Source organism: Lactuca virosa, chromosome 5 (assembly GCF_052849685.1).
Source record: "Lactuca virosa cultivar CGN04683 chromosome 5, Lactuca_virosa_CGN04683_v6, whole genome shotgun sequence".
Classification (NCBI taxonomy): Eukaryota; Viridiplantae; Streptophyta; class Magnoliopsida; order Asterales; family Asteraceae; genus Lactuca; species Lactuca virosa.
In genome coordinates, this window is record NC_136430.1 from 278,749,992 (window position 1) to 278,763,407 (window position 13,416).

The 13,416-nt window shown below is 31.7% G+C and overlaps 1 protein-coding gene across 5 annotated transcripts; it reads right to left on the reverse strand.

The window, feature by feature from the left end:
• Positions 1-3,039: 3,039 nt before the first annotated feature.
• LOC145117700 (uncharacterized) lies at positions 3,040-11,872 on the reverse strand. 5 transcript variants are annotated; one of them, XM_079054007.1, is made up of 6 exons: positions 11,502-11,823; positions 11,252-11,410; positions 10,719-11,169; positions 10,239-10,361; positions 10,030-10,097; positions 3,040-4,033 (listed from the first exon to the last, which is right to left on the reverse strand). In XM_079054007.1, the coding sequence occupies exons 3-6, from the start codon at positions 10,901-10,903 to the stop codon at positions 4,023-4,025; spliced, it is 387 nt and encodes a 128-aa protein (XP_078910133.1). In that variant the 5' UTR covers positions 10,904-11,169; positions 11,252-11,410; positions 11,502-11,823; the 3' UTR covers positions 3,040-4,022. The 5 variants fall into 5 exon arrangements, 1 of the variants encoding a protein (XP_078910133.1); XR_013712755.1 differs by having other exon boundaries at positions 10,239-10,621; positions 10,719-11,410; positions 11,502-11,858; XR_013712754.1 differs by having other exon boundaries at positions 10,454-11,410; positions 11,502-11,857.
• Positions 11,873-13,416: the final 1,544 nt, after the last annotated feature.

The following is a 13,416-nucleotide window of genomic DNA, read 5'->3' on the forward strand; positions in this document are numbered from 1 at the left end:
TTGGTTTTTAGAATATTTTTTGGATTAACATTTTTTTAAGAAAAATGATATAAAAGTTGTAAGATTATTGTCGAAGTTAGTAGTTATACTTTTATTATTATTATTATTATTATTATTTTTATTTTGCATAAATACAACATAAATGGAACTTAGGTGGTAAAACATCTTAAAAGTAGATACTAGCAATTAACAAAAATAAAACTTGATTATCATTTATAATAACGATTATTAAAAATAGTATAAAATTTTTTATAAAATAATTTAAAAAATTTACTATAATATGTTTCTTATATATAACTTTTGTGTATTTACTAGTAAGTTTTATTTTCTTATTATTTTAAATGTTAAAGATCATATATGTAATGTGTTCCCTTATATTTTTAATGATGGATTGTCGATAAATAATTGACTTCAAAAGATGATTGTATTATTTTGTTCGAGTTTTAAATGAATATTCATAAATGATACATAATATATGTTGCGAGTTGGGACGACCAATTTATATATATTTTTTGTATACTTTGATTACATCTAAAGTTTTTATGTTTATAAGTGATTTGTCAACATTGTTATCATACAATGTTGCTCCTGCACAACGCACGGATATACGTTTAGTTAAATTAATAAATTAAACATATTAGGTTGAAAAATGAAGGATTAGGTGTTTTGAATGCATATTAGGTTGAAAGTTAAAGGGTTACGAGGGTTTCAAATAGATATGTTGAAAGGAAAAATGGTTTTTTTAATAGTAGATAATAGACAGATAGATAGATAGATAATGCTATGAGTGTGATAGAGTTTTCACCGTCGGCATGCTGAGTTGGCTGCCTTTACCGACGGTAACCACCGCCTCTCGACCTATTTTTTAGCCGGCGGTAAAGTTCAACGGTGAACTTTCACCGATATCCCTCTCTTCATTTACCATTGAAATTCTTCTCTCTCCCTTATTTTTTGTCGGCTGCAATCTTCGATACCACACCCTAATACCCAAATTCTTTATAGGCAAATCATTAAATCTTTATGTGGAATCTAGGTGGCATCGGTAAGAAAAAGAACAACACCCTAGAACCTAAGAGATACAGATAACGATAGAGATATTAATGGACAGTTAAAAATGTTTGAGAGTTTCAAATAAATATGGTTGAATATAGATAATCTATTTTGAACCATATTCATTTGAATGTCTTTTTTATATAAGAGTTATAAAGATAATGATAAAGATATATTGATAATTCAATAAATCTACCGTTAATATGATATTAATTTTATGTAATAGTATAATTGAACTAATAAATTAAACATATTATGTTAAAAACCGAAAGGTTGGATGGTTACTAATGCATAAGGTTGAAAGTTAAAAGGATTAGGAGTGTTTCAAATTGATATGTTTAAAGGAAAAATGTTTTTTTAAATAGATAATAGATAGATAGATAATATATAATAAATAACAAATAGATGAGATTAATATCCTAAATAGTTACTACGTATACTAGAGTATATTTGTAACAAGGTGTATATATTTTAGATATCATATTGTATTCTTTTAAATGCTTGATGATGTATCGGTTTAACCTAACACATTATGTGGGGTAAATGAAATTATAAATTTCAAAATTTTGTTTTTTAGCTTTTTTTTTTTTTTTTTTGTTTTTTTTTCTTTTTCTTATTGAGCTTTTGGGTATAGCTTATGAAGGTTACGAATAGACGCTGCCCCTGCCTAAATGCAGTGGTGGTCACAAAAAAGATCACGTTTTTGTTTTTAGGGCATATATAGTTTTATTATATATATATTCACATTATTAAAAGTGAATTCAAAGTTCAAGCTATTCTTTTTGTTTTTTAGTGGTGTTCCCAAAATTAAGTAAACATGCACATAAGTTGTAATGATTTAGCAATTATTTTTTTTTTATTTAATAAGTATAAAATATTTTACATGGAATTAATGCAAATTAAAAAAAAAACCGTTTGCGCATGTTATAATTGCATTGAGCGTGATATCCTCTTCTAGTTTATGCATGTTACAGAATACAGATATAGAAAATTAGGTTTCATCGTTTTACTTCGGATGAAATATTTAAAAATAGGTTAATGGTACATGATGGCAGTGGCAAAGTAACACCCAAAATCGAACTCTTCAATGGGCCAACTTTGGAACTTGTGAAAAATAAGGTCCTTCTTTGATTATATCATCGTTATTCTTGTGTAGTTTTCATTCAGAAATCTTATATGATCCCTGATCATGTAGTTTCAGTACGTTCTTCTCCACAGAATTTATTTCATTTAGATGTTAGTACATTTTAGCAACCCAGAACAATATCAATATTTTTGTCTTGGCTAAAAAATATTATAAAAAATATTTTCTCGAGTTTAAAATATCCAATTTTGGTTTTGAAGACACGTAAACGACTACCAAATATTGTTTTTCCGGTGTATATATATTCTAAAAATGTTAATGTAAACGAAAATATAATTCTTATTGAACATGTGAAAGATTAAAAAAAAAATTGTTATCGAACATGCGTGTTGCATTACGTGACTTGTAGCTGCACAAACCCTCCACCGAACTTACCCCATGTTATGTAAAATCACATCATAAAACACAAATGTAATTTCTTTATTAGGTATTTTTTATTTCATACAATATATATAATAAAAATTTTGTATTGTAATCATATTTTAGTAATAATTAATATGCTAAATATTTAAATAACGTATCTTCAACGTATCCGTTTATGCAATATAACCATGCTAAATGTTATGATCTGAATGGATATTTCGATAACTTGATGCATAAATTTCTTTGTATTACAAATTTCAAGGTTAAACACTTAATAAAAAAAAAAGCCGACATCTGTACATTATTTTGTCAACCCATGTAGTGTTGTTTTAAAATCAATTCAAATAATAAACTAGCAACTCTTTTACCATTTTGAGCAAACGTTACATAAATTGGTTAAAAGTTTACACGAAATAACATATAGAGCATAATAGATAAATTATTAGAAATTAACTTTTCTAAATGAAATTTTAAAACCTCCCTCATTGTAAAAGCAACTTGTATTCCCCCTTTTAATAAGACACCTAATAAAGGGAATATAACTATATAAGCAATTTTAGAATCCCATTAAGAAGTCCAATAAAATGCAACAAAGCAAAAGGATTTGAAACCTAATCAAACCAAAAATAATCCAAAGGATTTGCACACCCCAAAGAGCCTAACCCTTTCTTTTCTTCTTCAACTAATCCAACTATCTTAAGTGAATTTCCATTACTACCCACGACACCACTTTCCTCTCTGACTCCTATTAGAAACCTCAATAACATGAATAACTGCATTCCCATTCCCCGGTTGCACACTGAAAAAGCCAAGTAAGCATGTCCCATGACAACAAATAATTTACCCTCACAAACCGATTCCATTGTCTTATGAAAACAAAACTTTGGCTACATTTCCAATAACAGAACTGGAATCTCCATACCCTCATCATTCCATCCCAGAATGTCAACTCAACTTCTATGATGCCGGAATTGGTGGGAAATACTTCAAAAGCCACTCGTTTTGGAATCAAAAGCTGGTTCAGTGTCCCAACATCGCTAGTAGTATGCTCCTTATGAAATAGTTTTTTCCCGAAAACGCCCTTCTTGTGGCATGTCTTGAGTAGCAACTAGCAACAATGTAGTCTTGTTTGGCTTTCCCATGGGTATTAATGTAATTTGACAGTTTAGTAGGCTACGAACCGTCTTTGATCATGTTTAACATGGCTTCAAACGTGAACTGTTTTTGAAAGGATGATTCGAGTTGGTCTTGGGGAAATTACAAGCGGAATTGCTATTCCGGAGTTTAAGGGCTGCAGAATCATATTCCATTCCGGCTTCTTTTTCCGACTTGAAAGTCCCGAGCCAAATGCACTCATTAGTGCGGACCTTGTTTTTGGACCTTTGATGTTTCTTGGTGAAGGGCCTATGGTTTTTGTTTGAATCCGGAGTTTCCATTGTGATGGTCATGGCATTTGAAGTTGGACTCATTCTTTAACTGCAAAATTTGATAAAAGTTCAATTAGATTACAAGAATATGAGAAAAACAGCTAGGTGACGGATAAATTCAAGTTTTCCAACTAAAATACATTGTAAAAAGCATTTACTAAGTAAAGATAAAGGGCGTGTTTGGCAGCGAGCAATTAGGGAGTTTCTAGCTTTTAGCTTTTAACAAAAATGTTGATTTAAACAAAAAATTTCGTTTGGGAGTACAAGCGTTTAAACAAAATGCTTCAAATCTAGAAGCTACTTCATGTAGCATATAAGAAATAGCTATTGAGCTTTTTTAATCAATTTACATAATTACCCTTATATATATTGTCCTTTTATGTAATTTTACATATTTCAAAAGCTTTCAACTACTTTTGCCAAACACTCATATAACAAAAATAAGTTACGGCTTCCAACTACTAGCTAGTTTTGCCAAACACGTCCAAAGAGCATGTCATGCACCATGGTCGGCCAATGCACACCATCAAAACTTAAGCAACAATCCCAATAGGATTGCGATTTTGACAAGACACAAAAATTTGTAACTTCTTGTCATATCCAAAAAAGTGGAACAAGGTGTACTAGGGAGTTGTTATTGATCTATCATCTATGCAAAAACATAAATGTCCTCCTCATCTATGCAAAAGATAACCCAATAGGATTATCATTTCTACAAGAACCGAGTGCACAGGATCGATGTCAATGGGACAAAAATTTGTAACTTTTTGTCACATCCAAAAAATGGAACAAGGCGAAATGGGGAGTGGCTATTGATCTCTCATCTATGCAAAAGACATGAACGTCCTCCTCATCCTCGCTATCAGAAATAGCCCTAGAAAGTTTGTCCAATTTTGCCAAGTCTTATCTCATGTAGCAACAAAGGCTTTCCAAATGCATAGCAACATGGAAGACCAACACAAGACCTATCATAAAGTTGGGAGACTTTTAAAAACTCACCTAGGAAGGAATGAGTTGAATGCAGAAATGGAACTTGTTTAAAATTTACAAAAATCATGAATGAGGCTGCTAAGATTTGGCTCAAATTAAAGACGAAGTTTTTTGTCCCACAATGATGGCAAAAGGAAAGTAGATCAGTCTCTATGGCTATAAAAGGAGTTCAAGGCCTTGGTGTAAATGTCCCCAAATGTGGGTGGTTTAATTAGTCTTTGTGATTGCAATAATTGATCATGTGGTAGTTTTCTCTCTATGTAGACATGTAGGTTTCCTCCAGTTTTGGAGTTTTCCATGTATATTATTGTGTTCAAATTTTCTATTATTTCTATTGGGAGGGTTATCCGGGATCTTTGATAACATTTTCGCAATAGATTTATATAGAAGCCTACCTATAAATCTATAAATCCTTTGCCCTTTATCATATGCATACATCTCATAGATGGGGAACATTAAAAAATAAGGAAAAAAACCAAGATAGTCATGGACATTCTTATACGAACTATGTAGTTATGAATATGTTTGGGTAGGGTGTTCAGTATCACTGTAATTGTGCAATTGCTTAGGGCTTAGCTTTATACTATTAGATGATGGTTATCTTTTATTATACTAGTTACTTATTATTATTAATTAGTTTATGGATAGGGATTAAATATTAGGGTTAGTTTATAAACCTCAAGTGTATTTATAGGGCATTAGGGTTAGAGATACAAGTATAAGTAGGTGATGCCTCTTTGTATATTAGTATGTTTAATACACCATAGAAAACATAGTCCATACGAGTCAAAAAATGTGAAGAATACATATATGCAGTTGCTTTATCCTTGCAAGATGAGGCAATTATTATAGTGCTCTCTATGTGCCAATTAATGTCGAGTTATCTATTGTACCTATTGTATGACTTGAGCTTCGGTCAAACCGATCAACACTACATACAACACTGCATTATTGCTTCACGTTGCCCAATCCAACTAAGTCTCCATAAGAATAACCTCCTTTCATCATTTCAAGCATTAAGGTAGGCAAAACTCTTAAGGACCTTGCTTTGGAACATGGCATTCTCTTGGCGTCACAATACAAATGGGGAATCGCCAATAAACAATCTAGATCAAGGCACACATCTTAAAAACTCTTGGAGGTCACCATAAGTCGGAGTCTTATTGCTTTCTCTTTTGTCGCCTTGTTACTTTCCCTATTGCCCAAACCTTTATAATCTAGTTTCGACTATGCATCCTAAACTACTAAAAATATCTTAAAGCTTTGACCAATACAAGAAAGACTTGTACAATAGCATATTTCTTGGAATATGCTTTGTATGTACCAAACGAGTGTTTCCATGGTGGTTGCATGTCAAATCTAGGCTAAATACCCCAAGTTGTGACACTAAACATGCCTTTCACAATAATATTGATCTCCAAATTCAATTAAGGTTGTATTGTGCTAATATAAGACAAAGGAGACTCTTTGATGGAGTGATTTAGCTAAAGCTTTGTCACGGGAAAGTTCTATATAATTATAACTTCCCATACCGATAATCTCTTGTTATGTTTTTATTTATTTCTCTAAATATTCATTCCTCATTCCTTACAAAAAGATCAATACAACGACAATAGTCCTTTAACAAAAAGTAGTAGTTAGTCGAAGAAATCAAATAAAATGTATAAAATAGGCGAACCACGATAAAGATAAAGAACACCGGGAGGTGAAACCCAAAACATGAAAAACATCACTTTTCCTATGACTCCATTCATAAATTTTATGCACTACTTCCTCATTAGTTGGCCTCTACCTCTCTTAATGCCCACTCTTTTGTCGGAGTCTCCTCTTGTAGCTATTATCCAAAAAAGTTCATTTTGGTTATGATTTAATCATTTTAGAGTCATCTTCTTGTCAATAGAACCTACTCAGATTCTTATGTATACCATCTTTTAAGATGATATGTTCAAGAAAGAACAAACTATTTCAAACTTTTAAAGTAAAAATGTTGTCCCATATCAATTGTTAGATAATTGGGCTATTTATTAGTTATGACGTGGGTTGCTAATATCATCCAACAGTGTTTTAGTATTTTTGGAGCATATATTCACCAATAGATTTGGATATGTTACAAATGGTATCAACATGACAACCTTTTCATGTAGAGTGAGCTCGACTCGTGCATGGTGGCGATTTTGTAATTTTGAATGAACTTAAATGGGGAGTACTATGTAACATCCCACAATCTTGATTAGGCATTGTTAGACTCCTAAACATCGAGAGTGTGCTACTAATAACTTTGCATAATGATCTTACTTGTTTAATGGGCGGTGGACTTCATTTGCAGATTAGGCCTATGTTACAAATCATGTCAAAGCAATGACCTTTTGAGATGCAATGACGTGGACTTATGCATCTTCTCAGAATATATATATATATATATATATATATATATATATATATATATATATATATATATATATATATATATGATCATGTGATTATGCATATGCTTATTGTATCAAAGTAGTGGCTTTTGGATATGTGTGAACATTGCTTGTGATTCTAATGATTCCCGTTATCCTAGTCATAAAACTCAAGTGTGCAAGTAGGTTACACTCCACCTAAAATTAATCTGTAGTGAATATGACTTGTTAGGAGCTATGTAAATCCTTAACAGTGGGTTACTAATTAAAACCATTATTATGGTTTTAGTTGTCAAGATGTTATCAAACTAATACACAAATACGAACTTTCTATTATGGTTTTAGTTATCAGGAGGTTATTAAACTCATATGCAACAACAAACAAACCAGCCCACAACTACAGGCATGCAAAATATATGTGTCAAATGGCTTCTCATCCGGTTCTTTTCTTTTTACCCTTCAGTGAGAGAAAAGGCCATATGTAAAGGGGTAATTTTAGGTTTTATTTTTGAAAATAGATGAAAATTCACATCTGACAATATATTTGCACTTATGGCTAAGAATCTGATATAAAATTTATGTACTTATGCTTGTGAGAGAGGAAGGACAAGTGACATCAAATTCTTTTCATCTATAGTTTTGACAAATATGGTGTGCCAAAGTAAAAGTAAAAGCAAAATAGGACTTTCTGAATAACCATATGTTTATTTGATATATTAATGCATGAACAATGAGATAACTCTTTTTGTAACCATTTTAGTTGTAACATACATATATGTAAGTTCACCCCATATAGCCTATTATATAGTAGAGTGACAATAAGGATGAAGTTTCAGAGAAGTCCCAGTTACTTAGATAAATTTGAGCATCAAGAATAAAAAAATAATTGACTAATTAATCATGTACAATGAGTACAAGAAGACTGATAAACTTTTTTGAGGGATTTACATTGATAATCATGCTTGACACCAAACCCTAATACCAGTACTACTCTAAATACTCCTACTACCAGCAGGCTACAAATAATATGCCTCTAAATAAAGTTAACATCTAAATGAAAAGCACAAAGTTTTTGTCAAACTTTATTGACAAAATATATAACAAAGAACTTAGGATAATTAAGAATGAATGCCAAAAGACTAATCAATACTGTATAGCAGTTCACTTGCTGTCTAATCAAAATGAACAGATACCATATGTATAAGAAAGTTTTACCAATTTGCATAGATATTAGGAAGACGTATCTGTAATCTAGAAATATTGTAGAAAAAGTTGCAAGTACCTGTTTACTTAATTTGGGGAATAATATATTAAGACACAACCAAAGAAAGGAAGAAAGAAGAATGATGAGAAAGAGATCATAAACTGATAAACTTTTTGGAAAGTAAGAATCCCATCCCTAAACTCTTGGATTGATGACATTCGGGTGCATTTGTTTCTTTGGTTCAACATGTGAAAGAAATTGGGGTACTTTTATATGTTTACTTAAAATTTCACTATTGTATTCAGCTTTGTTTCTTTTTCTAATTTTTGGTTTTTAAGATCCATACAAGGACTATGCTGGATTCGGAGGTATTGCAATATTGTGTAATAAATGATCCACTTACAATCCCCACTTAAAAGAGTGTAGCATAATAACTAATTGGCTGGATTTTGAAACCAAAATCCTAGAAATTAATTTCTGCTTTTAGTATTTGTATTCTAGTTTGATGTAGTAATTATCATAGTTTACTTGGATATTTGTATTAGCCTAGTACGTTATGTATTGTAGAGGGTATCAAAGTGTAACTTAGTCTAGTATATATATCCTTGTATCAATATCATTATCACAGAATATATACAGAAACACAATCATACGTTTGATAATTTATAAATTTTGTATTAATTTTGAAGTAGGAAATTTGTTATTCTTCAAATTTTTAAATACAATACTTTATCCGGTTTACATTCTTAGTGTATGTATTACCTTCCTCATGTTGGCCGTGGGACCCACCCATGGTTATGTATTGACTCTTTTTCCTTAGTTATGTTTCATGCCAAGTGATAAACCTAGAACAGTCATTCCTTTCCTAAGATATTTATCTCAAACTACATCTCCTGATGCCCTCAACATTTGCCTCTAAAACTATTATTCCTATTAAAGCATAGTTATTGCTTGCATGAAATCATCCTGTCAAACCCATTGTAAACAAAATTAATTAGTTTTCTCCAAAGGGGATCTTGAGTGGATTTTGTGTCTTTTTATCATACCACACATTTTAAGACTTGATCCACATACAAAATATTGAATCTTTAATGAGAAACACTTTCTCAAATGCTAATGTTCAGATCCAGTGCAAAACAAACCTAATAACATGTTAAGGTGTGAGCATTACTGAAGATGGCACCAGGGATTGGCCTTTTGAGACATAAAAGATTGAACTGGTAAAGTATATTGGATTTAGTGGCAACTTGCATCCCAACACTTTATGAGGTGGGAAGATAATAATGTTCCACTAAAGAAAAAATAAGTGATCCTCAACAACTATAGGTTCCACTTAATGTAAAGAAGCATGGATATATCTATATATCTCAAGCAATATCATAGAAATCACCAACTAAATAGCCTTAAGAATTATAATAAAAAAATTTAACAAGAATTAATACAAACCTAGCAACTTGGTAATCAAGATTTCACCAGACGAAAGAGCTATGTCTTGCCCCCAAAACACCAAGCAGCTAGCAATATCCGTGGTAAGAATTAGTATTGTATGCTTAAACCCTAAATTTCTCCAGGAAATTAAATATCTTGGTAAAGGTAAATGATTTCAAGAACCCTAAATGAACTAATTAAGGTAACACATATGATTATATTCTAACCTGTCTGAAAATTTGTCTTTGATTTGGTGCCTCCTGATAATATAGAAAGCCAAAGACTTCACCAAGATTTGATTGCATGCATCCTTTGCCTTCTCAATCTTCCTTCCAAGTGCTGTTTTCCATCTTGAAAATCAGAAGTCAATGAAAAGAGGTAAATATATGTTTAATTATTAAAAAACCCTTATATAATATACTTATAACACATTAACACGTACAAGTATACAACACACTATCTTAGAAATAGGTGCTACTTTATACAAAGAAACCCTTGTTCCAAAAATTTCTACTGTCTTCGTTGTCGGACGATTTGAAATAAAGATAAAGAAACCCAGATGGATTTTGGAGTTCAAATCAGTAAGAAACATCGACAAGATGAAAATAACCTAGATTTGGGAGACACCATATAGAACGTTTTCAACTTCTTTGAAAGAAAAATAAAGAAAACGGTTAAACTGCAGTTACGAAAAGAACGGTATGTACCTTGTTAATGATATCAAGAAAAAACCCTCTTCTTGCTCTTCATCAAGAACAAGTACAGGATTCAAACTCCAAAGTTGAATATTATAATAATAAAAGTAAATACATAGATAAAAGGGAGAGAACACATTAAATAAATCAATCATCATAAATAGTACAAAAATAACAAGAAGGTACACAGAATACATATCTAGTCTCTACCAGCTGTTCCAAAGGTCGTCTTCTTCATTCTTAAAATCTGAATCTGGTCAAGCTACTATTGCAATAGACAGATCAAGAGTATGAAAAGGTAAAAAAAGAAGTAGAGAGAGAAAGAGACATAGAGATAAGGTGTATGTATAATCAGTCATCAGAAGTTGCAGCTTTTTCTTGAATACAGGTGAGTAGCAAGTGGACGGTAGATGATAGTGTCGGCATCGACAGGTCTGTCCAGGTGTCACTCTATAGCTTCTCCCTTATCCAGTGAAACGAGTTAGAAGACACAAAGCATGAATATAAAAACACATAAAATACGAGAAAAAAGTGATGTAGGTTACTGTAATAGTTGTTACACAGGTGTTTGTTGAGATGAGCTGACAGCAAGAGAAGTGAGCACACGCATAGATACAAGTGTATACCTCTCTATATACAATTGCTTGCGTATGCTCACTCTCTTCTGTCAGCTTTCTTTTTAATGTCTTCCAGACCCTTCTATCCTGTGATGAATAATAAGATAAAATATTTAGATCTTATAAAAGTCTCATATATATGTACATGTCCAGCCAAAAAAGAAAGAAAGAAAAATACCCATCTGGCCATCTCTCATATATATATTTGTAGAACAGTAGAAAATCTTTGGTATTTGATAATCATTGCTTGGACTCGAAGCCAAATCAAATTAGTGTTCGAGTTGACTTTTATATAAGAAAAAGAAAGCCAGAACTTATAAGTGGTTGGATCTCTTCTTGAAGATGAAGATGAATCATGAACCAACCATCAGTTTGATTACAAGTCCACTTTTTGAGTTGTTTCTAATATCATCTCATCTCATCGTCATCGTATAATCATTTCATGATACATGTGGTGGGGATGGGAGTAAAAGGGGAGACAAGACTTAGTAAACACCGTGTGGGTCTCTTACACACTTTCTTTAACTCCATCTTACTAACGTGAGCATATTAAATAGCTACGCCAAGATTTTTTAATTGAAGTGATTGGGGAAATGGGATCTCGTTGTCGAGATGGGATTGGTGGCTTAAGGTGAATGGAGAAGAATAATAATAACAATGGCTTACGTAATTTCTCGAACTGGGGATTAATTTGATGGCGGAGTTTTGCGAAAATGACAATAAGGGAATCCGACTACTGAAGGCCGTACGATCGATAAGATTGGGATCTAGGGGGGCCCGACGCTATGCTGTCGCCGGGAAGTTCGACTTCCGTAAGCCAAGGACTTTGCATAGTTCGAGGAAGACCGCATTTGCTTTTACAAAAATTATACATGTTTGGATTTTACTAAAACTAATTACTATATATCACATTATTAATCGGTTTGCATTTGCATGTTAAAATAAAGAAAACATTTGAAGACATACGATTCCTAAATATAGTATTTTAGTTCTTCTCTTTTGTTCTTGTTTAATGTCACATTCAAATATATATCCAACAAAGTATTTAAATTCTCAACTTATTTATTAAAGCATACATTTTCAAAACATTTGATACTTCTAGCTTATAGGTCATTTATGTATGGGCTTGTTACAAAAAGTCTGGCAATAGGGACGATATCATAATGGCATTAGAGGTGACATCTAGTTGGACATGTTGTATGTCACTTATAATGGCGTCATCGCCCCTAACGATATCACGACAAATAGCGTTGCCCTTAACAATTCATCATTCATACTATCTTAAAAAAAATACTTCTTTTTTTCTCTTTTCTGCAATTTCTCACGGTCCTAAGAGTACTCTTCTCTCTATCGGTGATAAAACCACCATTTTTCCGTTGTTGTCGATGAATACCGCCAACTCCTTATATTTGCTCTTATTTGTTGTCGGTACGACCACCGATTTTTTAGGTCAAAAAGTTGCACAGCCACCAGCCTTATCCTTTTTGTTATTGATTTGTAGAACTTTTGTATATAATGTGTTTAGATTATTATAAATTTGTGAAATGTATTTTTAGATGTGTTTTGATCAGTTGGAATTTATGAAATATTTGTTTCAATATTCTTAGATCAATAGAAATGTATGATTCGATGTGCTTCGATTAGTATAAATTTATTAAATCGTGCGTTTGGATATGCTTAGATTAGTAGAAATGTATGTTTGATTTTGTTTAGATTACTTAGTAGATATTTATGAAATGTATGTTTGGATATGCTTAGATTAGTAGAAATGTATGTTTGATGCATTCAGATTAGTAGAAATTTATGAAATGTAGGTTTGGATATGCTTAGATTAGTAGAAACCTTTCTTTGGATATGTTTAGATTAGTAAGAAAAGATTAGTGCAAATTTTTGTAGAACTTTTAGATATGTTTATATTAGTATAAACTTATGAAATATATGTTTGGATATGATTATATCAGTGAAAATATATGTTGATACTTTGGTAATTAATAGTTTGGTTTATGTTGGTAGTTTGATAATTTCTTTTATTTTTGTTTGTCCTTATATCTTATGAGTTTATAAATGTGTTATCATTTTGTTAATGTCTGTAC